At 39.5% G+C, this 26,233-nt stretch overlaps 2 protein-coding genes across 24 annotated transcripts in view; both read left to right on the top strand.

Moving 5' to 3' along the window:
- Positions 1-11,025, top strand: part of LOC106869997 (uncharacterized) — a 178,119-nt gene extending 167,094 nt beyond the window's left edge. For all 23 annotated transcript variants that reach the window (XM_089351683.1, XM_089351678.1, XM_089351682.1 and 20 more), the window contains 4 exons: positions 6,407-6,490; positions 7,208-7,326; positions 9,004-9,167; positions 10,127-11,025. In XM_089351683.1, coding sequence (XP_089207809.1) covers positions 6,407-6,490; positions 7,208-7,326; positions 9,004-9,167; positions 10,127-10,253 — 494 coding nt within the window. In that variant the 3' untranslated portion in view covers positions 10,254-11,025. The remainder of the gene's footprint in view (positions 1-6,406; positions 6,491-7,207; positions 7,327-9,003; positions 9,168-10,126) is intronic.
- A 4,794-nt stretch (positions 11,026-15,819) lies between these two features.
- Positions 15,820-20,764, top strand: LOC106869996 (uncharacterized). Its single transcript, XM_014915950.3, has one exon. The coding sequence runs from the start codon at positions 17,982-17,984 to the stop codon at positions 20,622-20,624; it is 2,643 nt and encodes an 880-aa protein (XP_014771436.2). The 5' UTR covers positions 15,820-17,981; the 3' UTR covers positions 20,625-20,764.
- Positions 20,765-26,233: the final 5,469 nt, after the last annotated feature.

The following is a 26,233-nucleotide window of genomic DNA, read 5'->3' as shown; positions in this document are numbered from 1 at the left end:
CAGTCCTCAGTCAAATTGTCCAACCCATGCTAGCATGGAAAGCGGACGTTAAACGATGATGATGATGATGATGGTGAAAATGCCAGTCAGGTGCAGGGGGTCATGCAGTCAACTTGTCCCCCGCTCCTCTCTTCCCTCTGAAATGCTGACTTGAGGGGAGATTGTTGTGATCTTGATCACTCACGTGTCATAGAAACTGTGTGACCGGTTTTATGAGTCCATTGAACCCAAGAAAAATGAGACCCCAAACGTGGGGATGGCAAGGGTGGTGGGTGTTGAGTGTGTGTTCAACAGTAGTCCTCTGCAGATATCATTGACAACACTACATCAACCACTAAAATGTTATTGGATTGCATGTTACATCTGTGCATGTTTCTAGTTAAGGGTCCCTCTCCTCAAGTTTCACCATAACTCTGCACATGTTTACCGTAGGGCCTGGGGCATGTTTCTACAACCCTTAAAATATAGACACTTCTCATAAGCAACAGTCTTAAAAAAAAAAATTATCTTTTCCTCATTACTACTAATTAATGATGCACCTTTTTATCTGAATATAAGTATGGAATTTTCGGGACAAGTTTTTAATTAAATCACAAATTAATTAAAGCTTTATCTGAAATGCTGTTCTGCTAGTTTAGTGATACTTTCTTTCAGAACTAGAGCTGATAATTGACCAAGTTGTTGTAGTATTGCTAATGAGTAATTAGCTTGGCCTGTTGGTGTCTTCTCCACCTTTCATATAAAGATAATTTCTGTCTTAGGTTAGTTTTATGTACGAAGACAACAGGATGGTCATGGCTGGACTAGCTTTGTTCATATACCTGCCACTCTGATGCTAAACAACAATTTTTGAAACCCATTTGGTCTTCAAATATTTTTTTTTCATATTTTGAAGATTTTATGAGTTTCTAACAGTTAATGATCTTCAAAGAGTCCAAACTAATTGATAAGGTTTTAGGAAGCCTTGCAAGATACTTAAGTTTTTTTTGCTAAGAAAATCCCTCAAACTTAGTTATTTCACAAATTTTGATGAGCAGATGCAAACCTAGTCTCGAACATTCATAGAATTTAGTAGACAAATAAAAGCTTTTAAAAATTCGCCACAAACACTGATCCGCTTTGGTAAGCCGTTGTTGTAAGGGAGATAATCATTTCTAGATAAATCTTGGCAGGGATACAAGTTTGAATTTGAAATTTAAGAAAAAGGAAGAAGATTAAAAGAATTCTTTTTTTTGTGTTTTTGTTTTCTCATTACGAATTTTATTGTATTTTTGTAAAGTTTTACCAAAATAACTCCCTGGATTCCTTGGAATACTTAGTATTTAGAAAACAGCTCTGGGATGACAGAGACTCATAGACTGTAGCTGGGTATTGAATATTGGTGAAGAGGAAATTGAAATCTAAACACCTTTTTAGAGTATGGTTCTCTGTTTTCGTCTGTCTGTTTGTCTCTTGTACATTCAAATGAAAATTATTACTGTGTCTCTCCTTAAAATGCTCTCTTGTCCAGGTTACAAATGTTAGGGATGCAATGAATTTGGTTGTTAAGGGTTCCAAAATTTCATTGTGATTGTCTCTCTGACTACACATTTATAGACATCGGTGCTGCCCCTCCCCCTGCTCTCTCCACACACACACACAAACACACACACACAAACACACACACACACACACACACACACACACACAGTATATGCTGGCACCTAGCCAAGGATAAACCTCTGTACCTGGCTTTCGTTGACATGGAGAAAGCCTTTGACAGGGTCCCCCGATCCCTTATCTGGTGGTCAATGAGGAAACTTGGGATAGAAGAATGGCTAGTGAGAGCTGTGCGAGCCATGTACAGAGATGCGGCCAGTAAGGTGAGGGTTGGAAATGAGTACAGCAATGAATTCCGGGTAGAGGTAGGGGTCCACCAAGGTTCCGTCCTCAGCCCCCTATTATTTACCATAGTCCTCCAGGCAATCACAGAGGAGTTCAAGACAGGTTGCCCCTGGGAGCTCCTCTATGCTGATGACCTTGCCCTAATTGCGGAGTCACTATCAGAACTAGAGGAGAAGTTTCAGGTGTGGAAGCAAGGTCTAGAATTGAAGGGCCTTAGAGTCAACCTAGCTAAAACCAAAATCCTAATAAGTAGGAAGGTAGATAAAACACAAACCCCTTCAGGTAGATGGCCCTGCTCAGTATGTAGAAAAGGAGTAGGTAGTAACTCTATAAGATGTACCCGGTGCAAGCTATGGACACATAAGAGGTGCAGCAACATCAAAGGCAGGTTAACTAGCAAGTTAGTTTTTGTTTGTGGCAGATGTTCAGGTGCAATAAAGACTGCAAACAAACAGGAAACAACTTCTATCTCATTCCAGGGTGAAAAACTAGAGGTAGTCGATAGCTTCCGCTATCTGGGCGACCAAGTTAGTAGTGGGGGTGGGTGCGCTGAAAGTGTAGCTGCTAGAATAAGAATAGCCTGGGCAAAGTTTAGAGAGCTCTTACCCCTGCTGGCGACAAAGGGACTCTCACTCAGAGTAAAAGGCAGACTGTATGACGCATGCGTACGAACAACCATGCTACATGGCAGTGAAACATGGGCTGTAACTGCTGAGGACATACGTAAGCTCGCAAGGAATGAAGCCAGTATGCTCCGTTGGATGTGTAATGTCAATGTGAATACCCGTCAGAGTGTAAGTATCTTGAGAGAAAAGCTGAACATTAGAAGCATCAGTTGTGGCGTGCAAGAGAGACGATTGCGCTGGTATGGACATGTGGTGAGAATGGAGGAGGATAGCTGCGTGAAAAAGTGCCACACCCTAACAGTTGAGGGAACCCGTGGAAGAGGTAGGCCCAGGAAGACCTGGGCTGAGGTGGTGAGGCAAGACCTTCGTACATTGGGCCTCACCGAGGCGATGACTACGGACCGAGACCTTTGGAAATGGGCTGTGCGTGAGAAGACCCGGCAAGCCAAGTAAGATCGTTGCCAGTGCCCCTGGACTGGTTCTTGTGCGGGTGGCACATGAGATGCACCATTTTGAGCGTGGCCGTTGCCAGTACCGCCTGACTGGCTCCTGTAGGATTTTCGAGCGAGATCGTTGCCAGTGCCCCTGGACTGGCTTGTGCGGGTGGCACATAAAAGACACCATTTCGAGCGTGGCCGTTTTCGTGCGGGTGACACGTAAAAGCACCCACTACACTCTCTGAGTGGTTGGCGTTAGGAAGGGCATCCAGCTGTAGAAACTCTGCCAAATCAGACTGGAGCCTGGTGTTGCCATCCGGTTTCACCAGTCCTCAGTCAAATCGTCCAACCCATGCTAGCATGGAAAGCGGACGTTAAACGATGATGATGATGATGATGATGATAAGAAGACCTTTTAACCTTCAGGCAAAGCAAATAACCTCTTTCAGCAAAACAGGCTGCTGTCTGATACTCCTGCTATAAAATGTGACCCCAAATTTTCCATAAGTTGTTACCTCAACGAATGGTTGATGGCTAGTTAAGTAATTTGGTAATATATCTTATATGCCCAGTTCCCTTATATACTGACATATACAGCACACACACACACACACACACACACACACACACACAGCTACTTATAGTTTCATGTGTTAAGATAAATTAAATTGGCAGGTATATATAACATGCCTTGTATCTCCAAGAAGGTTATGTGTACCTGCTAATTTGATGTATCTCTAAAGCATGAAACTAGCTCTTCTGTTATTGTGTATGTTAAATTGATATTTATCTCTCACTGGATGGAATAACTTTTTGTTGTTGATCCTGCCTACATTGGATCTGTAAAGTATACACATTGCATGGTCATCTTCATTACTGTCCTCTCACCTGTTCTTCGTTATGTAATGAACGTCAGCTGATGATTGACTGCATGGTAACATTTCACTTCAGTAATCTCTCTCTCTCCCTCTTTCTCTCTCTCTGGTATCTCTCTCTCTCTCTCCACCTCTTTCTCTCTCTCTCCACCTCTTTCTCTCTCTCTCTCTCATCTGTTTACAATGTTTACTTTTAACAAATGATGCAACTAAATTCCTTTAAATTGCGTCAAAACAAGGTACGAAAAGGTGAATGCATTCCAAGATAGACAGGGTTGGCCAAAAGTCACCTGACAGTAAATCAAAACCATTTAATTCCTAGATTAAAACAAAAAATTATTTTATAGACAAAATGTTGAAGAAAATAAAATGGTGATTTTAACTTGCAGCATTCAATTATTAAAGATTCATAATTGGAATGAATAAATAAAATTGAATATTAAGTATTTATGGGATTTTTGATTTACTGTCGGGTGACTTTTGGCCAACCCTGTCTGTGAAAGGTCCAGGTCAGTGGTTTTCAATCATTTTTTTCTGTATGGTTCCCTTTTATTCCATTGTTTAGATAAAAATCATATATCTTTAGAATTAAATATTAAGAATTTAATTTTAAAAAAATCCATTAAAATGTTTTATGTAGAAGTGTAAACCATTTTCAGATAAATTTTAACAACAAAATTCTGTATAGACCCTCGTTGAGAACCACTGGGCCAGATGGTCATGCCTGGAATGTTTTTGTTCATCAGAGCTGACCTGAGGCCAACCTCATGCTCTTTAAGTTCATCTCTCATTGTAATCGATCATAATAGAATAACATCATTTCTTCTTATGACTTTTGCATCTTCTGCCCTCAACCTAAAATCCAACAACCACATCTTCTTGTATCATTCGTTGAACCATCTCCTCCTCTATCATTCATGTCTTCCCTCTGCAATTGAACCCTAATATCCTTACCAGTCACCGTAAACTGTGCCGCCTCAGTTCATAGCAGCCAGGCTAACCTCTGGCTGTAGTGTTCTAATGAAGCGATCTCTTGCATCTTTGTAGCCCATGGTTCCTTTTACCGGAATCTCTATCTTCTGTGACTGCTAACATGTCTTGTAGCACTGAATCTTGTCTGGAAGTTTATAAACTCCTGTACCTCCAGGATTCCTGTTGTTGTTGTTGTAGCCTGTAAATCGGCACTGATCTGGCCGAGTTATTTCAAAGATAATTCAGACATTGTGTATTTAGAACTACATTAAACGAGTATGATTTGCAGGAGATGTAGCTGTTATTTCTAGCAGGTTCACTGACAATTTAGGGCCTCCCACATTTGCTCATACCCAGTGATATTAGATGTGGTTTAGTTTTTGTAATTAAGAGGTGATGAGAGACAAATCTCTAGGATATGCCCAGTAGTCTCTAAGAACTTCCCAAATAAAAATTCTGCTATTTAGTTGTCATTTTGGCAGCCAGCAGCATGGAACCACAAGAAACTTCAATAATTTCAGTTAACCCTCAGAACTGAGAGTTTTTTTACTGCTTCTTATAAGAATTACCTTTGAAAGTTTTGTGAGGAACTATCCTTTTTGTATTTCAGTATTATTATTATTATTTTTATTATTGATATATAAAGGATTGAGGTAATTCCTCCAGAAGATATAGAGTCAAAATTAGAAGAAGCATGCCATTGTCAACTGGAGGGGTTACCTCAATCCTTTATATATTAACCAAAATGAAGTAGATTGACAAAATTATTTTTTGAACCTGTTGAAGACACATGGAATGTCGAAATAGCATTCACTAGACGACAATGGCACCCTTCTTCTTTTAATTTTGATATTATTATAATTATCATTATCAAACATGCTTTTATACTCTCTCTCTCTCTCTCTGACCCCCTCCCCACTCAATTGCAGAAAAAATTAGATGTTTTTCTTCCTTCAAGATGTCTTTTATTCTGTTCTTTATTTGACTCAAGGCACATTGCTATAATGTCTTGAAACTAAATTAAGAAATCTTACCTAAGAGTTCTTGGTTCACAATGTTTATATGATGAGTACAGATTGGAAGTGTTTTTGGAGTGAATGCAAGAACTGGCAGCGTTTATTTGGTAAGTATAGACGCTGGCAGTATATATATATATATATATATATATATATATATATAGGTGAGGGTATATAATAATAATGAGTGTAGACTCTGGCAGTGTTCACATTGTGAGTAGATAAAATGGCAGTGCTTGTGAACATTAGTATAAACATCAAAAGAGATAATCTGTTGGACATCTCTGCTTCTCACTTTGCATCCGTTTCGGTTTGGGACACTCTGTGGCGCTGTTGGTCTGCCCTGCAAGTGCTGTGCTCTAATCTCAGCATCACAGTACCATAGTTGAGTCATGACAAGAGTTCCTTGCTATCAAATTCTAAAACTAATTTTGCATGGCAGCAACCATGCATATCATTTCAGATGATATTTTCTGCTGTCCAATTGTTAATTAACTGTTTATTAAAGTGTCTTTGATTATTATTAATTGTTGTTGTTGTTGTTGTCTCTGTTTTGTCTGTCGGCTCATGTTGGCATTTCTGTTACCGTTTTCCAGACTTGTACCGATTTGGTAGGAAGAGTGGTAAGAGTACTGAGAGTAGCAGTGATGCAGGTTCAACTGCTGGTTCGGACTATACAGGTATTGTGTTGGTTCTGTCTGTGTGTGCGAGTGTGTGTGTATGTGTGTGTATATATACGTGTGTGTGTGTGTGTGTGTGTGTGGCTTATTGGTTAGAGCATCAGGCTCACAATCACGAGGTAGTGAGTTCGATTCTTGGACTGAGTTGTGTTGTCTTCTTGAGCAAGACACTTTATTTGTATGTATGTGCGAGTGTGTGTGTGTGTGTGTGGCGTATTGGTTACAACATCGGGCTCACAATCATGAGGTAGTGAGTTCGATTCCCGGACCAGGCTGTGTGTTGTGTTCTTGAGTAAGACCCTTTATTTCACGTTGTTCCAGTTCACTTAGCTGTAGAAATGGGTTCCAATGCCACTGGTGCCAAGCTGTATCAGCCCCTTTGCCTTTCCCTTGGATAACATCAGTGGTGTGGAGAGGGGGAGGCTGGTATGCATGGGCGACTGCTGGTCTTCCATAAAAAACAAACTTGCTCGTACTTGTTCCTTGGAGGAGACCTTTCTAGGTGCAATCTCATGGTCATTTGTGACTGAAGGGGTTCTTTACTCCCTTACTCCTTATGTGTGTGTGTATATATATATATGTGTGTGTGTGTGTTTAGTACAGTGTGTCTCCTACAAAACTTGACTTCTTTTCTTTCTGTTCAAATCCCCAAACGATGTTGTTGTTGTTGTTGTTCTGCTTATACACACACACGTGTGCCTCTTGACTCTTTTCCAGGTCCCAAACTCTTTGTGAAACCAAGCTCCAAGTCAAACCGTCACATTATAATTAATGCCATTAGTCATTGTTGTTTAGCAGGATGTGTGAACTTAGATCTGAAAAATAAAGTCTTAGAGGTTAGTCATATCATTTTTTTTGTTTTTACAGTTCCACCCTTGTCTATCTGTTGTTGTTGTTATTGTTCTTTAGCCCTAGGTCAACTTCCACCCAGCAGTACATGTCACTAAGCAGACCTACTAGAGCCATAGGCATTCCTGCTGTTATCGTTTCCTCTATTTTTCCAGGTTAATAAATATTGTCATCATCGTTTAACGTCTGCCTTTCATGCTAGCATGGGTTGGACGATTTGACTGAGGACTGGCAAGGCAGAAGGCTACACCAGACACCAATCTGATTTGGCAGAGTTTCTGCAGCTGGATGCCCTTCCTAACGCCAACCACTCTGAGAGTGCAGTGGGTGATTTTTACATGCAACCGGCATGGGCCTGAAGGTTGCTGGCATCAACCACAATTGGACGGTGCTTTTTATGTGCCACCAACACGGAAGCCAGTCGGGGAGAGGGAGCTGGCATTGACCACGTTTGGATGGTGCTTTTTACGTGCCACCTACACGGGGACCACAACTACAATTTCCATTTGATTTGATTTTTATTTTGATGTACTTGACTCAATAGGTCTCCTCAAGCACAGCATGTCACCCTACGACCCAAGGGTACTTTTTGAGTGGGCTGGTTATACAACATTGGTGTAGGTGACAGCTGTGATCTCACTTTATTTGCCGGGTCTTCTCAGCCACAAAACCCTGCATTGGACATTGTGTGACAGGAGAAAGCAAAAACATGCCTGGTAAAGCAAGAAAACCTGATATAATTGCAGGGTTCCGTGTTCACTCAAATGTCTAAAAAGAGGTTCAAGCTGAATGGTATATAATAATAGGATAGGGATAATAAGCTATTTTTATATTTGCAAAACATGGTACAGGGGTGCATTGGTAAAATGCAATTCGGTGAAAAAGGGTCACTGAGCCAACATAGGTTGAGAACCGCTGAATCATGATTACGTCATTGGTAAGCTAAGGGGAAGCTATAACTGTCAGACGAAATCAGAAATATGTCTAGGGTTGTCTCCCCTACTTAGTGGCAAAACGGAAAATATTAACTAATACGGTAGTTCCCAGTCTTTTCATTACTAAGGACTTCTTGTGTTTAAATGAGTTTTCCCACGGACCCCCTTTAATATGCTTATATATAATTTTAAATTTAGTTCAAGGATCCACCCAATACTATCTTTGCGGACCACAGGTTAAGAACCGCGATTAATATTTCATCATCTCTATAACTGCATCTTTCCAGAGTTTTTCCTTTGTCCTTCTACCAGTTGATGATGATGATGATGATCATTATTATTATTATTATTATTATACTACTATGGCAGTCGTACGGAATGACCTCTGTTCTGCCTTACCTCATTGTCAAGTATTCTCTGTGTGTGTCAGCAACCATCTCTGATGGTTAAATCTGCTTATTTTGTCTTCATATCCTTAAAGGATTATTTTTGACTATTTGCTGGCAATTCCTGTAGATGCTTCTCTCTGCTAGGTAATGGTCCTTCCCCCTTCTTATAGAAACCGTCTTTGACTTCAAATAATTTTACAAATGGTTTGGTTTTGGGTTCTGTCTGTTTCTGAGAGTATAACTCTCAGATCAATTAGTATTTTTGTACAACCAACAGGACTAATTCGTAATTTGTCAGGAATAAACTAATATATGTGTGTGTGTGTGTTTTGTATTGCAGGAAATTGCGAAATCCGATGCAAAGCATTTTGTGATATTATTCCGGGACACAGGTTGTGCATTTCGGTCACTATATGCCTATTACCCAGAGCATGAAGAGGCTGTTAAAATTCATGGAATTGGACCAAAATTGGTGACTAGCAAAAATATTGAAAAATATTACAAGTAAGTTCGAATTAAATTGGTTAATTGCAGTGTTTAAATGAAATTAGTTTATAACAATGTTATAAGGAAGTTAATCTACCATCATCATTTAGCGTCAATTTTTTCCATGGTTCGGTGATTACAGAGGATCCAGTGAGCTGCAGGACTGTCTCAAGCTCCTGTGCATGCTTTGATATGGTTTCTATGGTTCGGTGCTCTTTCTAACATTTACCATTTTACAGAATGTACTGGGTATCTTTTAGATATAGCACCAGCACTAGTGAGGTTGCCAAGTAACCGAAGGAAAGGCCCCTGTTGACCAAATGGGAAGATGTCAGGGGTTGGGACACATAACTCTGTTTTACAGTTGGCCGTTAGGTCTTTCAGTCATTAGACTGCGGCCATGCTGGAGCAATGCTTTGAAGAATTCTTAATTGTCTGAACTGACCCTAGTACTTATTATTTTTTTTTAAACCTGGTATTTATTCTATTAGTCCCTTTTGCAGAACCACTCAGTTACGGGGATATAAACGAACCAACACTGGTTATTAAGCAGTGATGGGTACAAATACAGACTCAGTCACACTTGTAGAATATATCTGTCTATATATAGACGACGGGCTTCTTTCAGTTTCTCTCTACCAAATCCACTCGCAAGGCTTTGGTCAACCTGAGGCTGTTAAAGGAAAACACTTGCCCAGCGTTCCATGCTGTGGGACTGAACCCAGAACTGTGTAGTTTGGAATCAAACTTCTTACCACCCAGCCATGCCTGATGGCAATTCTTTAATGATTGTTGAATAATATCTTGAACGTTTGATGGTGATTATTTGTTTGATGTGTTCAGTCGCTTGATGGTGATTGTTTAGTAGTGTTGGTTATGATATATTCGTTAAACTAAGCTTATAATTGCTCTGCTTAAATTTTTGAACCTGTTAGTTTCTCTAATTAACAATTTCTTTTTGTATTCGGTTGTTCCAGGTACAACTCTGGTGGTAAAAGTTTTGCTGAAGTGACATCTACGAAGCATTTATCTGTGTCTATTGATGCTATCGTTATCAATGGCAGTTTGTGGAAAAGTTCCCGGACGCCTACGGGCCGACGATAATGATACCAAGCAGAGGGGAGCCTTTCTCAGTGCTGACCTATCTCTCTCCCTCTCTCTATAACCAACCTCTTTGTATTTATAACGGCAAGTGCTGAAGTATTAGGGACTTGGGACTAATACGTGAGCATCTGAGAATGGTCAGCTGTGCTGTCGGCTTTTGGTGGAGGTTGTCTCTGAGGGAGGAGGAGGAGGGGGGGGGGATCTGAAGGCTATTAAATTTAGCTGCCACACACTGTCGACATTTACCACTGAGCTAAATCGGCTCGTTAACAAATGTCGCCCCTCCCCTTTCACATACATTTTAAACATTTTTTTTTTTTTTTTTTTTCCAAATGCTAATATGAGTTGTTAGAAGAAACTTTATCAATTTTTTGATATCCGCACTGCTTCAAGCAGGCACCATTGACTTGTGTCTGTCTGTCTGTCCGTCTGTCCGTCTGTCTGTCTGTCTGTTTCTCCCTCTCTCTTTCCATGTTTCTTCTGATTTAGAGGGAGTAGGGGGCTTTAATTCTTCTCCCCTAACTTCTCTCACCAGAAAAAAGAAAAAAAAAAAAAGCTAGTTAATGTTTATATACTTGAAATATGTCAATTTCAAAACTCCAAATAAGAAAAAAAAGAAAAAAAGAAGTCAATAGACTTTTAACGACCGTTTGTGGATACTGTCCGTCTGTGTTTATGGTGTAGGAATAATAATAACGTCAGTTCTGAAGGATTAGAGAAAATTTAAATATTCATTAAAAGAAAAAAAAAAAAAAAAAAAAAAATTTCAAAATGGGAAGAGGGGAGGGGCTGTTGACTCTTTCTTCTTCCTTGATATTGTCGATTATTTTAATATTTTAAAAACAACAACAATAGCAACAACAACAGTAATACAACTAATTTTCTTAGTTCCTTTCTTCACCTTGCCTCCCAAGGAAGGTAACTTTCTCTCTCTTTCTCTCTCTCTCTCTCTCTCTCTCTCTCTCTTTCTCTCGCTTTCTTTCTCTGGTCCCTAATTCTGTCGATATGTACATAGCTTCAACTACTTTTAAACAGAGACCCTAATGTTTTCTGCTTCGAATGGTTTTTTTTTTTCTCCTCCTGTAATTGTGATACTGTCATTGAACTTGTTGTTGTTGTTGTCTCGTTTATATTATAAATATAGCTGTTCTTAATTAACTTTTGTAATTTCTCACTTCTTATCAATTTGTTGTTTTTATTTTCATTTCTTTTCGTTTAAAATTAAATTATAAATTCAGCTTATTTATGTAAATTTCTGTAAATATATATACATATTTTTTCTTTTTTTTTCTTTTCCGTCTTTTCTAGAAGTGGTCAGTTTGACTTGACAAATGTTCAAACGACCATGTGACCACAATCACCAATTCATCATCTCCATGTATTCCCCCCTCCCCCTCCACTTCCTGCAGAACTTCATCATCATCATCATCTCTTTTGCTTTCTCTGTCTCTTGCCCTGGCAGTCTCAGTTTGACTTAAGTCTGTCATCATACAAATCCACTTTTATAAACAGACATGAAAGCAAAATAGGAAGAGGGACAATTTTTGTATTTGTGTGTGTGTGTGTGTGTATATATAATATATATATATATATATATATATATATATATATGTAATTATTATTATTTTGCTACAGCATAATGATATCCTGGTGTTAGGACTCAATACCCATATGCTTCAAGATGTCAGTCGAGTACAGAGCAGTAATGAGTTAAAAATGACAAGGGAATAAGAAATTGTCATGAATTTCATTAGCTTACAGTTGTTTCTGCTACAGTTGAATATAAGGCACTCGTAGTTGAATGCTCTATAGCTTCATTGGAACTTCAAACATAAAATTGCACTTCATTTCTTTATGTGTATCACACACACACACACACAAACATATTTATTGTACTTGTACAAGAAGAGGAGTGATAGTGACTTTGCAGTCTGCTCACCTTTGTCGGACTGCCTGATGAGGGCAAGCAGGTTGAAACTTTGAAGTCACTGTCGCCCACCTCTTCTTGTTAAAATATAACAATTATATACTGAATGATCCTTCAGTTTAATAATGAAATTGTTTTTATTATAAGCTGACATAAAAACAAACATTACACACACAAACATACATGCATGCATGACCCTTAAATTTCTGGGAATAAATGGCAGTGTTTTATGTTATGAAATCCTCAATGGAAGGCAGTGCTGTGACATGGCCACAGTCCAATGACCGAAAGTATTAGAATCGCAAGAAAAGAGTAGCAGTTCTTTAAATTGAGTCTTGTAGTTGTCCCCGCCTCTCTTTCTCTCCCTATGTTAGATCAAGCCATTGATAATATCTGACATAAACTTGGACTAAACTGACATCTATTGAAAAAAAATCCTGACTCCCCCTCCATTGTATTAACCAAAGATTTCATTAAACCTCCTCACTTGTCTGATGGACTTGTAGTAACACTCTCTATTGTATGAAGATATAACTTCTGGTGTATGATGACACATCTCTTCATGCAAGAACCCTTCTCTTGCCTAAGAGCATATCCTCTCCTATCATATATAGTTGCATCTTGCTGCTTCTACAGTTCTTTTCTTAGTGTTCTTTATTTGCTCATTATTTTGCATTTCATTTTTTCTCTCCCTTTTTCGAGGAAAGTCTTTCATTTCATTTCATTTCCATTTCATTTCATTTCCATTTCATTTCATTTCCATTTCATTTTTTTTAAAAGATTCTGCCATAGCCTTCCATATTTATTTAAAAAAAAAAAAAGGGTAAATCATCTCATTTGCCACTTCCACTGTTATTTGAACCTGCTACTGTAGCATGTTGAGATGTTTTTTCTTTTTAAATCTGCAAAATTTTCATGTGTAGCTTTCTTGATATGCTGTCTTACGCCATCATTCCTTGGGAGCACTTTGTTAATAATTACAATAATAATAATATTAATAATTGAAATGGAAACTATTTCAGTAATGAAGCCCAATAGACTGGGTGCTCCATTCTTTTGTACATTTTTACGTTTTAATTTAAAACAGTAACAACAGCAGCAGCAGCAGTGACTATTGTTGCTGTGTGCTTAATAATAAAAATAATAATAAATTTAGTTTTTAATGGGTCTTCATCTTGAGTTTACCAATCCCTTAACAATACCACAGACTTCTATCTGTGGACTGACTCCTCTACTGCCCCCCACCCCTAAACACTTTCATCATCATCATCATAGTCATCAGCAATATTATTATTATTATTATTATTATTAAGGTTTATTACATTCTGAGCTCAAATCCTGTCATGGTCAACTTTGCCTGGTCATCCCTTCTGGGATTGATGAAATAAGGAACCAGTGGTGGTGGTGGTGGGGGGGGGTCGATGGTATGAAATGACCTCCCGCTCCCTTCAAAAATGCTGGCTTTGTGACGAAAATTAACCATTATTATTATTATTTTAATTATTATTGTTGTTGTTTTTAATTAATCCCCCCTCCCCTCCCCCACCCTCATGCTGTAATGAAGCTTCTGCTTCTCGCAGTTTGGAATCTGGTGAACTCAGACACTGACTGTAGCTTGTGTGCGTGCGCATTCCTTCTGTGCTACTACGACTAGGACTGCTTCAATGGCAAGACATCTCTCAGCTCTAACAAACACCACACACACACACACACACACACACACACACACACACACACTTCTTCCACTAGTACAGTTCCTTCTCTGGAGTGAAACTCTGCAGCTTATATTTGATAGCAAAATGTCTGATTTTATCTTCACACTGTATCCTGTGATGGCTATTGCTAGCTGTCTGTCTGTCTGTCTGTCTTCTCTCCAAGCCCCTTGTTCTCTGGTCTGTGTCTGTCTGTCTGTCCGTCCGTCTATATGTTCTGTATGTGAGAGGAGCTCTTCTAGCTGTCAGGCTGGCGTTGCTTCTTAACCATGTTCCATTCCATTTCTGATAAACTGACGATGGATTTTAAAGATATGACAAATTAAATTGCAATAAAATATATTGGCCAACTTCATATACATTTAGTTTCTTATTTTCTCTGTTTGCATGCATATGTGCACATGCGCCTCAATTGTCCGTGCATTATATACAGCCCCATAATCACAGACGTCCATACATATATACATGTTCTGATTTCATGATTATTACTTGCAACTCGTGAAAATATTATTTGTATGAACCTGGAGTTCTGATTGCATGGATGAAGTTAAACTACTTTGTAATTTAATTACTCTGTGAACTGATAGCCAATTCCTTGTGAGAGTGCTTACTGTGAGTACGGCTTTACTCTCTGAATACAATTTTCTGCTTTATTTGTACATACATTTATGTATTAGTGTGTGCGTGCACACACACACACCTTAAAATACTTCTTTTCTGTATACTCACTGATACATATAGACACCAGCTTTGTATCCAACTTTCTTTTCATACAAATATTCTTTTACTTGTTTCAGTCATTTGACTGCGGCCATGCTGGAGCACTGCCTTTAGTCGAGCAAATTGACCCCAGGACTTATTCTTTGTAAGCCTAGTACTTATTCTATCGGTCTACTTTGCCGAACCGCTAAGTTACGGGGGCAGAAACATACCAGCATTGGTTGTCAGACAAAGTTGGGGGGGGGACAAACACATATATATATGACATATATACGACTGGTTTCTTTCAGTACTCTTGCTGTACTCTTTCTTCCTGTTTCTGTTGTACCTGTAATTCAAAGGGGCCAGCCTTGTCACACTCTGTGTCATGCTGAATCTCCCCGAGAACCACGTTAAGAGTACACATGTCTGTGGAGTGCTCAGCCACTTGCACGTTAATTTCACAAGCAGCCTCTTTCATTGATCAGATCAATTGGAGCACTTGTTGCCATAATCGGCAGAGTACCAGTTATTATTTCGGGCTGCAATGAAAGAACAGACTGAAAGAGTTAATTTATGATACACAATATAAAAGAAATACTTGATCTGGCTTTGCAACAGAACATTCTGTTTTTGTTCTTTATTTCTCTTCAGGTGAAAAAGACAAATCTCTCTGTCACCGGGAATTGACATGCCACTCAGTATAAAACTGCCAACAACAGATGAAAGTACTGCAAAAAACTGACCCCTGCCAACCCAACCTGATGGCACTGTTGTTGTTGATGTCATCTCTGATATCATCAGAGGTGTTCCAGCTGTGGCCATCCATACTTTTTGTATATTGAAGGTTATATTGTCCAATATATTTCCCTGCTTTTTAACACATTGGGATTTTGAGGAAGAATTGGCTGCTATTTTTTGCAGGCTGGACGACCATTAGAGGCTCCCTTATTGCCTAGCGCTCATTTTGTATACATGTTTATGAGTGTCAATACACACACACTTCTGTCACATTTACATTTATGCATCTGTAAAACCACACACACACACCCAAAGAACAACACACGTAGATCACCTTGCATATATCGACTTGGCGCATATTTTTCTATCTTCCAATTTATTTCTGTGTCTGTGTGTGTGTAAGCACAGGTACAGGGTGTGGATGGTATTTGAGGACACGTGCATTTTTGGTCATTATTTTATTTGACTAATTTTTTTATTGAACTTCTATTTCAGAAAAGAACAATGACAGGCTCTATGCTTCCTAATGAACTGAAAAGCCATGACGTGATTGTGGCCTTGAAGGCTTAGCATGGTGATTTAGAAATTTCTGCAAGATCTTTTGTCCTCAAGATTCAGTGTGAGTTAGAGAAAGAAGATGGAAGTGTATTACCTGTATCGAAATGTAAAACAACATTCTAAACGCTCTGATTCTATCAAGGCACCTGAATTTATTCAGGAAGTTAAACAAAACACTGAAGACAATCCAAGAAAATCAATAAGGTCAATCACCCCAAAAAAGTTCGTGTGTCAGAAAAATCTATCAGAAATGTTGTGCAGGAAGACGAGAGATACAAGTCTTATGTGATGAGGAGAGGTCGATTCATATCAGGAAAAAACAAAAGAAAACCGTTTAATCAGATCCAAAAGACTTCTGAACAAACTTAAAAATCCACCAGAAGATGGTGTGATTTGGTCTTTCTCAGATGAGAAAAACCTTGACCAAGACCAGAAAACTTGAAGGAATGACAGATGGCTATGTTGCAGACCCTTGTGAGGTTCCAAGAGTAATGCACACAAAATTTCCTGCAAGTGTCGTGGTTTTGGGTGTTGTTAGCAATGAAGGACATGTGATGACTCCTCACTTTTTTTCCCACGAGGCCTAAGGGTGAATGCTGCTGTGTATATTGAGGGTCTGGATCAAGTTATTAAGCCTTAGCTCAATAGTGTATGCAATGGAAGGCCTTATGTCTTTCAACAGGATTCTGCACCATCACACAAAGCTCAAGAAAGGATGGCCGACAATTTGCATGATCACATCACCCCCCAACATATGGCCCCCTAATTCTCCAGATCTCAATCCACTGGACTACTATACATAGAGCAGCATTGAGGAAAATGTCAGTGAACACCTCCATAGCACCAAAGATTCTTTGAAAGCCGCCATAGTTTGAGTCATGTCCGATATGACTTAATTCGTGCTTGTAAACGATTTTGACCCTGCGTAGAGGTAGTTATCGATATGGTGACAGGCGTTCTAGTTGTGACCATCTCGTCATTTATTTTTCAGGTGTGGTGTATCTAGGATTACAGTATTCAATTCTGCGCTGAACTTTTTTTTTATATCTTTCTACCTAAAACGGTGAAGTGAGAGTTGAAGATGATTTGGCTGCTATTTCTAGCACTCATTCAACGATGCAGATTCCTTCTCATTGAAGTAGCTTTTTTCATAGTTATCGAAGTCTTAGCAGATCAAGACTACTGACAAATGTATTACATCATAGCTACCGTCTCTCAAATATGCATGCATACATACATACATACATACATACATACATACATACATACATATAGATAATTAGAACAACGGGGTACATACCAACCCGTCTGGAGAAGAGTATGGCTGAAACTGGGATCATGGGGAGAGGATGCAGATTCACATCCTTGCTACCAAGTAGGTGGCCGGTAAAGGTTCACCGGTCACCTAAATCAAAGAGGAATTGAATTAAAAAAAGAACAAACAGTTGCAAATTCTATATAGAATGTTATCGGCGGGAAGGATTACCCTGACATCAAAAGCATGTCAGAACCAGCAGGTATCCACACCTTTATGAACAAGGGATACTGGTGGAACATATCAATGAAAACCTTAATTCGGTGCAAACATAACAGACCTGATATTGTTCTGTGGGACAGACGTCCGACAACGCCGGACGTCTCCATTGCCACAGGCCCGACCTTAAACTTGTCAGAGAACGGCCGATACTTGGACAGTTTGCCCTTTCTCGGCTTGACGAGCTGCGAAGAAGGTGTCACAGTATATGAAATACCAGATGAGAGGCCTGCCCTCACGAAACGGGGAAGTTGTCATACCGTCAGGCCTTTTACTGTCTCATCGGTCTAGCCAAACTGGCTGAAGGGGACACACACACACACGCCATAATTTTTCCTCTACATCTGTCCAACGACGGAAGCAACTCTCTCTCCAACGCTCCGCTATTAACTAAAATAAACAAACAAAAACACTCTTTCCTATGAAAGTGTTTAGATTGAGATGACGTCACAGCAAGTAGCGTTTTGTGTGTCAAGTTTAAATTTCTCCTCTGGCAACGATTTAACTAAGTGAATGCCTTTACAATATTGTGGTAATCAATATACATTCTGTAACGTATGTATTTCTCTCACAGTCAGAGGGTTTTGCTTCTCTGCCTCATCTATGAATCCGTTTTTGTACATATCGTATTTCCTTACTTGACTTCTTCGATCCAAGCTGATCCGAAACTTAAAAAGAAATTTGGTCTCACCCGAAGGGCATGTTCCGATGCTTGTCGGTCGGAGACAGAGTTTGAGTGTAAATATTATAAATACGTTGACAATAATGGCATTTGTTTAATATCCGGCGATGACATGGAGGTGATCAAGAAATACACCAGCAAGTCTATAGAAAGAGCATTGTTTAAGGAAATATCGAACTTAAAGGAGTCGATCGATAAACTGTACAGAAAATATTCCTATCTAGATGAAATAAGTGATAGCATTGCAGAGCTGAAAGTGAAAGCAAACAAAGAATCGAAGTCTCTTCTGATGACAGGGAAACAATTTAAAGAAACGGTTATGCGTCAAGAACTTTCCGTCGCTGCTCTTGACCGTAAAGTAAAAGAATTGGAATTTAAAGAAAATCAAGGAAAGGCGGACTTTGCTACGGTGAAGGCCCAAATACACCAGTTTCTGAGGCAGCTGGCTGGCATGAAGAACCTGTTTGACATTATCTCCCTGGAAGTAAAAGATTCATCAAGCGAACTAACATCTTTGTCGCTTCAGGTGAAGAATTTAAAGAAATCCGCCGAGAATTTAAGAATGTTGATCCTTAATAGAAAAGAAGAATGCAAACCATCTTGTAATGGTGACGTACACGAACAGGAAACAAAAGGTGACGAGAATACGGTAACATCATGGACGCCAACGGAGGACAACCCAGAACTGCAAGGCCTTGTTTTAACTGTGGATGAACTGAAGGAAGAAATGGAAGAAGTTAAATCCGCGATTACTGAAATGAATAGCAATTTCTCTGAAGTAATGACACCAGGTAAGAACCATTTCCATCCACAAAATGAATCCCATGTGTCTGACACAGGCTTAAAATTAAAAACCATTGAGAGCAGACTAAATTATTCCCGTCAGAGTTTGAGCGAGCTGAAGAACACACAACGAGAGTTTGGAAATATGTTAACACAACAAAGTTTAAAGTTCAAAACATGTTCAGATAAAATGGTGTCACTGTCTGAAGCTTACAAAGATTCCGTGAGAGAAATTGGAGATCTTCGATCGACTCTAAAATCTTTTAAGAAGGAACTCGATGGATTAAAGGACCTTAATACTCATTCCAAAATGAAAAATCTAGAAACAGAGCAAGAGAAAATTAAGTTAAGACTCAAAAGTGTCGAAGACAGTCGGAATTCTCATGAAAATCAAATTGCTCGACTTAAAGACAAAGTAACTGACATGAAGGCAGTACGTATAAATTGTACCAGCTGCAACGAGGAAGAAAGATTTAAGTCGGAAATTAAAAGAGCGCAGAACCTATTTAGAAATAATAGACTAGGTGCCAAGGGCAATGTGCCTTCAAGTACAGCAAAACCTTCGAACACTTTCCACATAAACATTAACCGTAGTAGCCCCAATTTTATTGAATTGCAAAGCAAAAAAAAAAACGGGAATATTCCTCACACCATCGTCCGAATGGATATGATTAACCCACCAGAAGTTACTTTTAAAAATCAAGGAGCCAAAAAGGAAGCGGCCTCCTCCAGCAATTATCATGCTTTCTTGAAACCTTCATTTTCTGCTACTGCCAAACCGAATGTCAAACCTGTGAAATTTTGCCCAGAGAATTGGTTTAAATCTGTTCGTCGCTGTTTACATTACATGCCGAGGCGTGTTTCTTGGAAAGGAGCGGTATCGGATTGCCAAAATATTGACGCACGAGTTGCTAGCCTGTTTTCATTAGAAGAATGGACTGATATGAAAATATTTTTGGCAATATACTCTGATCTCAATATCCCGCTCTGGCTGTCAAAAGACAGCATTGCTTCGTTGAACCCGAAAGAATTTAAAGCACATATGATTATGCCGTTCAATTCAAAGGACTTGTCGCGAAAATACGACGAAAATTGTTTAGTTTTGGATCCCAGCAATAATTTTAAATTGTCGCTAGTTTCTTGTAATTCTAATAACCGTTATGGGACCATATGTGAACTTCCTTTATCCACACACGAAAACAGAAATCCAGTTAATGTGACAATACACATAAGGATGATCAACGAGAACCCTAGCAATGCTATGAGTGAAAATACCCTGCCTTCACACTGGAAAAACTCTTCAATGCACAGCCAGATATGCCCGGCATTTGCCAAAGAAATTGGTGGTTATTGTTTTAAATACATTCCTGTGAAACAGTCGAACAAAAGAGCCATAGAGACCTGCAAGCGTCTTGGAGCTAATCTAGTCACGGTTAAAGATCTTCAAAAGGAACTTATGTTGGAGAACTTTCTGGTTACCATAGGGACCCCTAATACTGTATGGTTGTCACCGACCTTTCTGGATAATGATGGCCTGTGGAAATGGGCAAGTACAAACGAAGCTGTTGTTTATACCAATTATTTCCCCGGCCGACCTGACACTCTCAGAAAAACACGATGTAATCAAATCAAAAAAGCTTGGGGCTTTAAATGGTTGGATAAGTATTGTTGGAATTCGAAGAAAAGCGTGGAACATTCGTTTATTTGCGAATTTAAATCTTCCCGTACTAACTAACAGCATTTGAAAAAAATGGTCAATGGCATTAAAGTTGTAGGCTTCCGCCTGACATTCTTGCTGGCACAGGTTCTCTTGTGCAGCTATATTTACTTATTGACATCTTCCATCAATTCTTACTAAACATCCTTCAATTCAAAATAAAATTCTATTAGATGGGATACATGTGTATATATATATATATATATATATATATATATACATACATACACACACAGATAATGGATTGTCTTTTCTTTTGCTAATATGGGTGGCGGCCTTAGCCCGGCACGATTTAATGCCATCGGCCCTCACTTGCTTTTATTGAGTTCATACTGTTGCAAGCATTCGGGTCATGTCTTGGGTCTGAGGATATCTTTCTATCACTAGGTTCGATGATCTGAAGAAAGATGCGAGTGTTGATTTTCTCCCCCTAATGACTGTTCCCATTCTCGTTATCTCATACGACGTTTGAAGATTTTCTTGTTCCTTATTACCTGAATTAACACTTACTTCCAAGAAGCAGCATTGCTAGATAACGCCTGGTTTTGTCTAGGCGCATATCAACATTTGACTAAACACATGCCAAGTCTTGAGAAGGTATAGGCTAAACCTTGACAAGGCATACACCAATACTTGACTAAGCACAAAACCAATTTCTGACTAATTACAAGCTAATCTTTTAATTAACCATAATCTAATCATTGACAAAATACTAACCTGTTTATTCCGAGATGCCAGGCCAACATTTTTTCACTAACACAAATTCAAATATTGCAGAAAGAAATTATCAATTGAATTTACTCCAGTTGATTTCCGATATTTTAAAAATCGATTCCAAAAGTATAAAAGTAAGGAGGTGGCGATTTGAAATCAAATTATCGTTGAGGCAGTGTACCCACCTTTACTGCACTATCGGCCATTTACAGAGAATGTTGCGAGGAAATGCAGCTCAGCCGACCGAATCCTACAAAATTCCTAATCCTCATTATAGTGTTACGTTCCAATCTATAGGGATTCCTTATTTTCTTTTGTTCTCCACGCATTTGCTTCCGAGTTCTTGTATAAAGTGTAATGCGTGGGAACATATCATGAGGTAGTTTAGGGTGAAGTTGACTAGTTTGGTATTAAGATGGCTGGTTGATGGTAAAGATGGGTAGTTTGTGGTCAGACTGAGACTTATTATGGCACTATTTAAATACAGAGGTCCCTAAAAACTAACCCTAATCAGTTTTAGGGAAAACTAACCTAACTCCGTCAGTTACACGGAACAGCCTGCTCGTGTAATTAACGTGCAAGTGGCTGAGCACTCCACAGACACATGTACCCTCACTGGCTGTGACGGGTACAACAGAAACAGGAAGAAAGACTGAGAGAAAGTTGTGATGAAAGAGTACAGCAGGGTTTGCCACCGACCCCTGCCAGAACCTCGTGGAACTTTAGGTGTTTTCACTCAATAAGCACTCGACGCCCGGTCTGGGAATCGAAACTGCGATCCTATTACCGCGAGTCCGCTGCCCTAACCACTGGGCCATTGCGCCTCCATCCTAACTCTAACAAACCCTAAAAACTAACCTTAACCCTACGGGACCTCTGCATTTAAGTAGTGCACTTAGTATTTCACCGTTTCAATAGAAACGGAATTCGTATCATCAAAACATATCAAATCAAATCTTTCGGCTAGGAAGCCTCTACGCGTTCGTTTGCTGCTAGAAATAACAGTTAAATCACTTTGCACTCTTTAGAGAATCAAAAGTACCAGTACAAATTCAAGTATTTCGAAAGCCTTTTCTCCGTCCCCCAAAATCACAAGACACAAAAAATAGAACATTTAATATTAAGGTATAAAAAAAAAAGTGAAAATAAATTGTCCTAAAAATAACCCTTTCTATTATAGGCACAAGGTCTGAAATTTGTAGTTGGGTGGACCAGTCGATTATAACGACCCCAGTGTTTCTCTGGTACTTAATTTATCGACCCCCGAAAGGATGAAAGGCAAAGTCGACCTCGGTAGAATTTGATCTGTGAAAGTAGCAACGGGCGAAATACCGCTAAGCATTTCGTCCAGTCTGCTAACGATTCTGCCAACTCACCACCATATTGTCGCAAGAATATCGAAAGTAAATAGCGACACAGACCGGAAGTGATGACTGTGACATTTCATAATTCTATGTAAACAATGTGACGTATAAAACGGTAATCCGACACTTTTTAAATGCTTTTTTAGGTGGTTTTAGAGCAAAAACTAATTTTTTTTCTATAATAAAAATTAACGTTAACGGTTTATCGATAACTTCCGTCACATTTTTAAAGAATTGATAACATTTATCGAATTTAATTTTTTGGTTAACGGTTAACGGTTAACGGAGTTAACTTTTTGATTAACGGTGCCCACCTTTGTATTTAATATAATATGAAAATCATAAAATTATATTTCGTTTTGGATTTGGTTTGCAAGATTCTTTATGTGAGTTCGTGTGTTGAAGCATATTCTGTTGTGTCTGGGGAGAGTCATTCTCTTTTTATGCCTTATAATTTAACACACTTACTGGTAAAATTTCCACTTATTTTCATTTTCCTAGAATTTTCGTTGCGTCTTGCAGCCTTTTCAATAGTCCTGTCTCCTACTGTAGCCTTGGGCCGACTATTGAAAAGGCTGCAAGACGCAACGAAAATTCTAGGAAAATGAAAATAAGAAATAAGTGGAAATTTTACCGGTGAGTATGTTAAATTATAAGGCTTATAATGATTTTCCCCAGACATAAATATATATCTAAGCTGAAATTAATCTTACATCTCTGCGGTGTAGTTTGAACGGTGTGCCACAGTCATTACTTTTGAAATGCTGAACACATCACTAGAATTTATGATCCATGTCAATGCCTTTGGATGAAGCATAATGGGAGACATCTTTGTTCTTTTATGAAATTTCCGGTGACACTATCGTCCCTTCCGGTTTCTATCGAAATTTTCATTATTTTTAGGACAATTTACTTTCACTTTTTTATGGCCGTCAACTGCATGTTAACCTGTTATAATTTCCTTTTTCTAATTATCAATTTCTTTTTTTTTTTACTTGTTTCAGTCATTAGACTGCGGCCGTTCTGGAGTACCGCCTTGAAGAATTTTTAGTCGAATGAATCGAACCTAGTACTTCGTTTCTTAAAGCCTGGTATTTAATCTATCGTTTTTTTTTGTCGAACCGCTAAGTTATGGGGATGTAAATACACCAACACCGGTTGTCAAGCAGTTAGGTGGAGGACAAATACAAAGACACACACACACACACACACACACACACACACACACACACACGACGGGCTTCAGTTTTTGTCTACCAAATCTACTCACAAGGCTTTGGTCGGCCAAAGGCTACAGTAGGAGACAAGTGCCCAACGTGCCACGCAGTGGGAGTGAACTTGGAACCGTGTGGTTGGGAAGCAAGCTTATTTCTTTATTGTCCACAAGGGCAATAAGTTTACAGCCCCAAAAGGTCACCCCAAGAGGTCACCCATCTGAGTACGAACTCGGCTCGACGTCGCTCATCTTCAGTGATCGGACGAGAACCAGTGTTTTCAACATAACATGGCCATTAACCCAGTCATGAACTAAAGTCTATTTAGGAAAACATTCCTCTTATACAGTTGGCTGTGTAAGTAGAGTGTATGTGATTAGACCCCTCTGTGTTTCGAGGTCAATACCAGTTGGGGTCGCCTTTTTCTTTACTCCTTGCAAGGTGTCTAAAACTGGCCGATTTATAGAAACGGAAGCATGTAGAGTGCCAACACAATTCATGATCTTTGGTTTTTCTCTTCTCTTTCCATAAGAACACTCAATCTCAACAGTGATCAGGTGATTGCTCTGGACATTGCTCCAAATCGCACCTTCCTTCCTTCCTTCCGCCTTTTACCAACATAGCTAGAAATAACAGCTCATCAAGGAAACTCTGTACCAGGGGTCGCCAAGCTATTTCGACCATCTGCCCCCTTTATCCACTTCTCGAACATCGACCCCCTTTAACCACTTCTCCTTCTGCATCAACTACCCTCCTCATTTAAAATACCCTAATGACCTACCTTACCATACCATATCTTAAATGCGTACCGGGTGCTGATGCTGGCAATTAAAATCTTAGCTAAAATATACACGTATGACAAATTAAGAAATTCTGTTGAAGATGTCACACTTCTTACATTTAAAATTACATGTATGAGTCTACAGTATTAAACTTTAGATTTTTATGAAATTGTTTTCACGGTTCGAAAATGTGAAAAATGCCTCATATTGCTGGAATATCTTTTATTAAAATTGACAACATCAATGTGAGGGATGGGCATGGCGATCCTGAATCAAGGCATTGACATCAGGCTGAATGCTGGTCAGTTTCACTCTCGAATCACCTCGTTCCTCCAGGTTCGAGAAATTTCTATAAGCAAACACTTGACAGTCCGCATCCCTTCAATCTTCGATTACGAGACAGATTGCGATATCAGGCCTCAAACGTTAGCAACAGCAGACTTCTCGCTGCAGTGGACATTTATCAGGTTTTCCTACGTTTCATGGCGCTGACTAAGCATTTCAAGAAGTTCATCTGGGTGAGCTGGTCTTTAGAACGCCGACCCCCATTCGACCCCTTGGCTATCATCGACCTCCCTGTAATTGTTCACCGATCCCCAGGGGTTCCCTCGGACATTCTTTGGTGACCCCTGCTCTATACGGTCATTCAACACATAATAGCAGCCAAATCTCTCAAACTAAACCACACTGCCTTAGAAAAATGAGAGAACACCTTAGACAGTGTAGTCAGACACCTTCTTTAACAGTTGGGATGGTCATGGTTAGAACTCTTCGATCATAGGTCCACCCGATTAAGGCTGGACCGGCCGAGCTTAAACAACGACGACAGCAACAGCCCCTGTCATTTTCCTTCCAACCATGCCCGACCATCTTATAAAGAGGTACTTGGATGATCGAGTCCGGAGTATAAAATGAAAGGTGGTGTGGCCACGGCTTGATTGTCGTTGATTACGGGTTTTGTCGATCAGTGCTGACCTGGGGTTCAACAACATACTGCTTCGGTTTAACACTATCCACATACCCCTTAAACACCCTTACAGGGTGTTTGCACGACCTCTCGACCCATCATTATCCTTTATCTTTCCCTTAAACCTACAAAGAAACCCGCTGTTTATTCTCCCTTTCCTGTAAGGCTCCATATGACCCTTACACGCCACACTCTTTCTTAGTAACACATGAGCCCCCACCCTCTCCCTTTCTAAGGCACATATTTCTCAACCCCCACCCCACCCACCCGTTGTCCATCACTCATTACTCAGACTGACCTCGAAAACTAGTGAAGACGCCATTCTGCGTTCCCTTCCATTCAGCAGCGCCACCTCTGTGTCAGCAACACCAGTCTTTCAGTTCTACTGATTTAAAGTCTCCCTCACTCCGTTGTTGTCGTCGTCATCGTCACCATCATCATCATCATCATCATCATCATCATCATCATCATCAACATCATCGTTGCCGTCGTCACCACTGCTACCACCATCATCCTTTGACGTCCTTGGGATCTATTTCAAAACGGGGGCACCAGTATTTTCTTAACGAAACATTAACGAAACACT

Source organism: Octopus bimaculoides, chromosome 4, assembly GCF_046866305.1.
Source record: "Octopus bimaculoides isolate indiv1 chromosome 4, ASM4686630v1, whole genome shotgun sequence".
NCBI classification, from domain to species: domain Eukaryota; kingdom Metazoa; phylum Mollusca; class Cephalopoda; order Octopoda; family Octopodidae; genus Octopus; species Octopus bimaculoides.
The sequence above is the reverse complement of the archived record's forward strand: the minus strand, read 5'-3'. Positions and strand labels throughout refer to the sequence as shown.

Coding starts and splice junctions, on each gene's coding strand:
- LOC106869996 (XM_014915950.3), top strand. CDS start 17,982: ATGTATTTCTCTCACAGTCAGAGGGTTTTGCTTCTCTGCCTCATCTAT.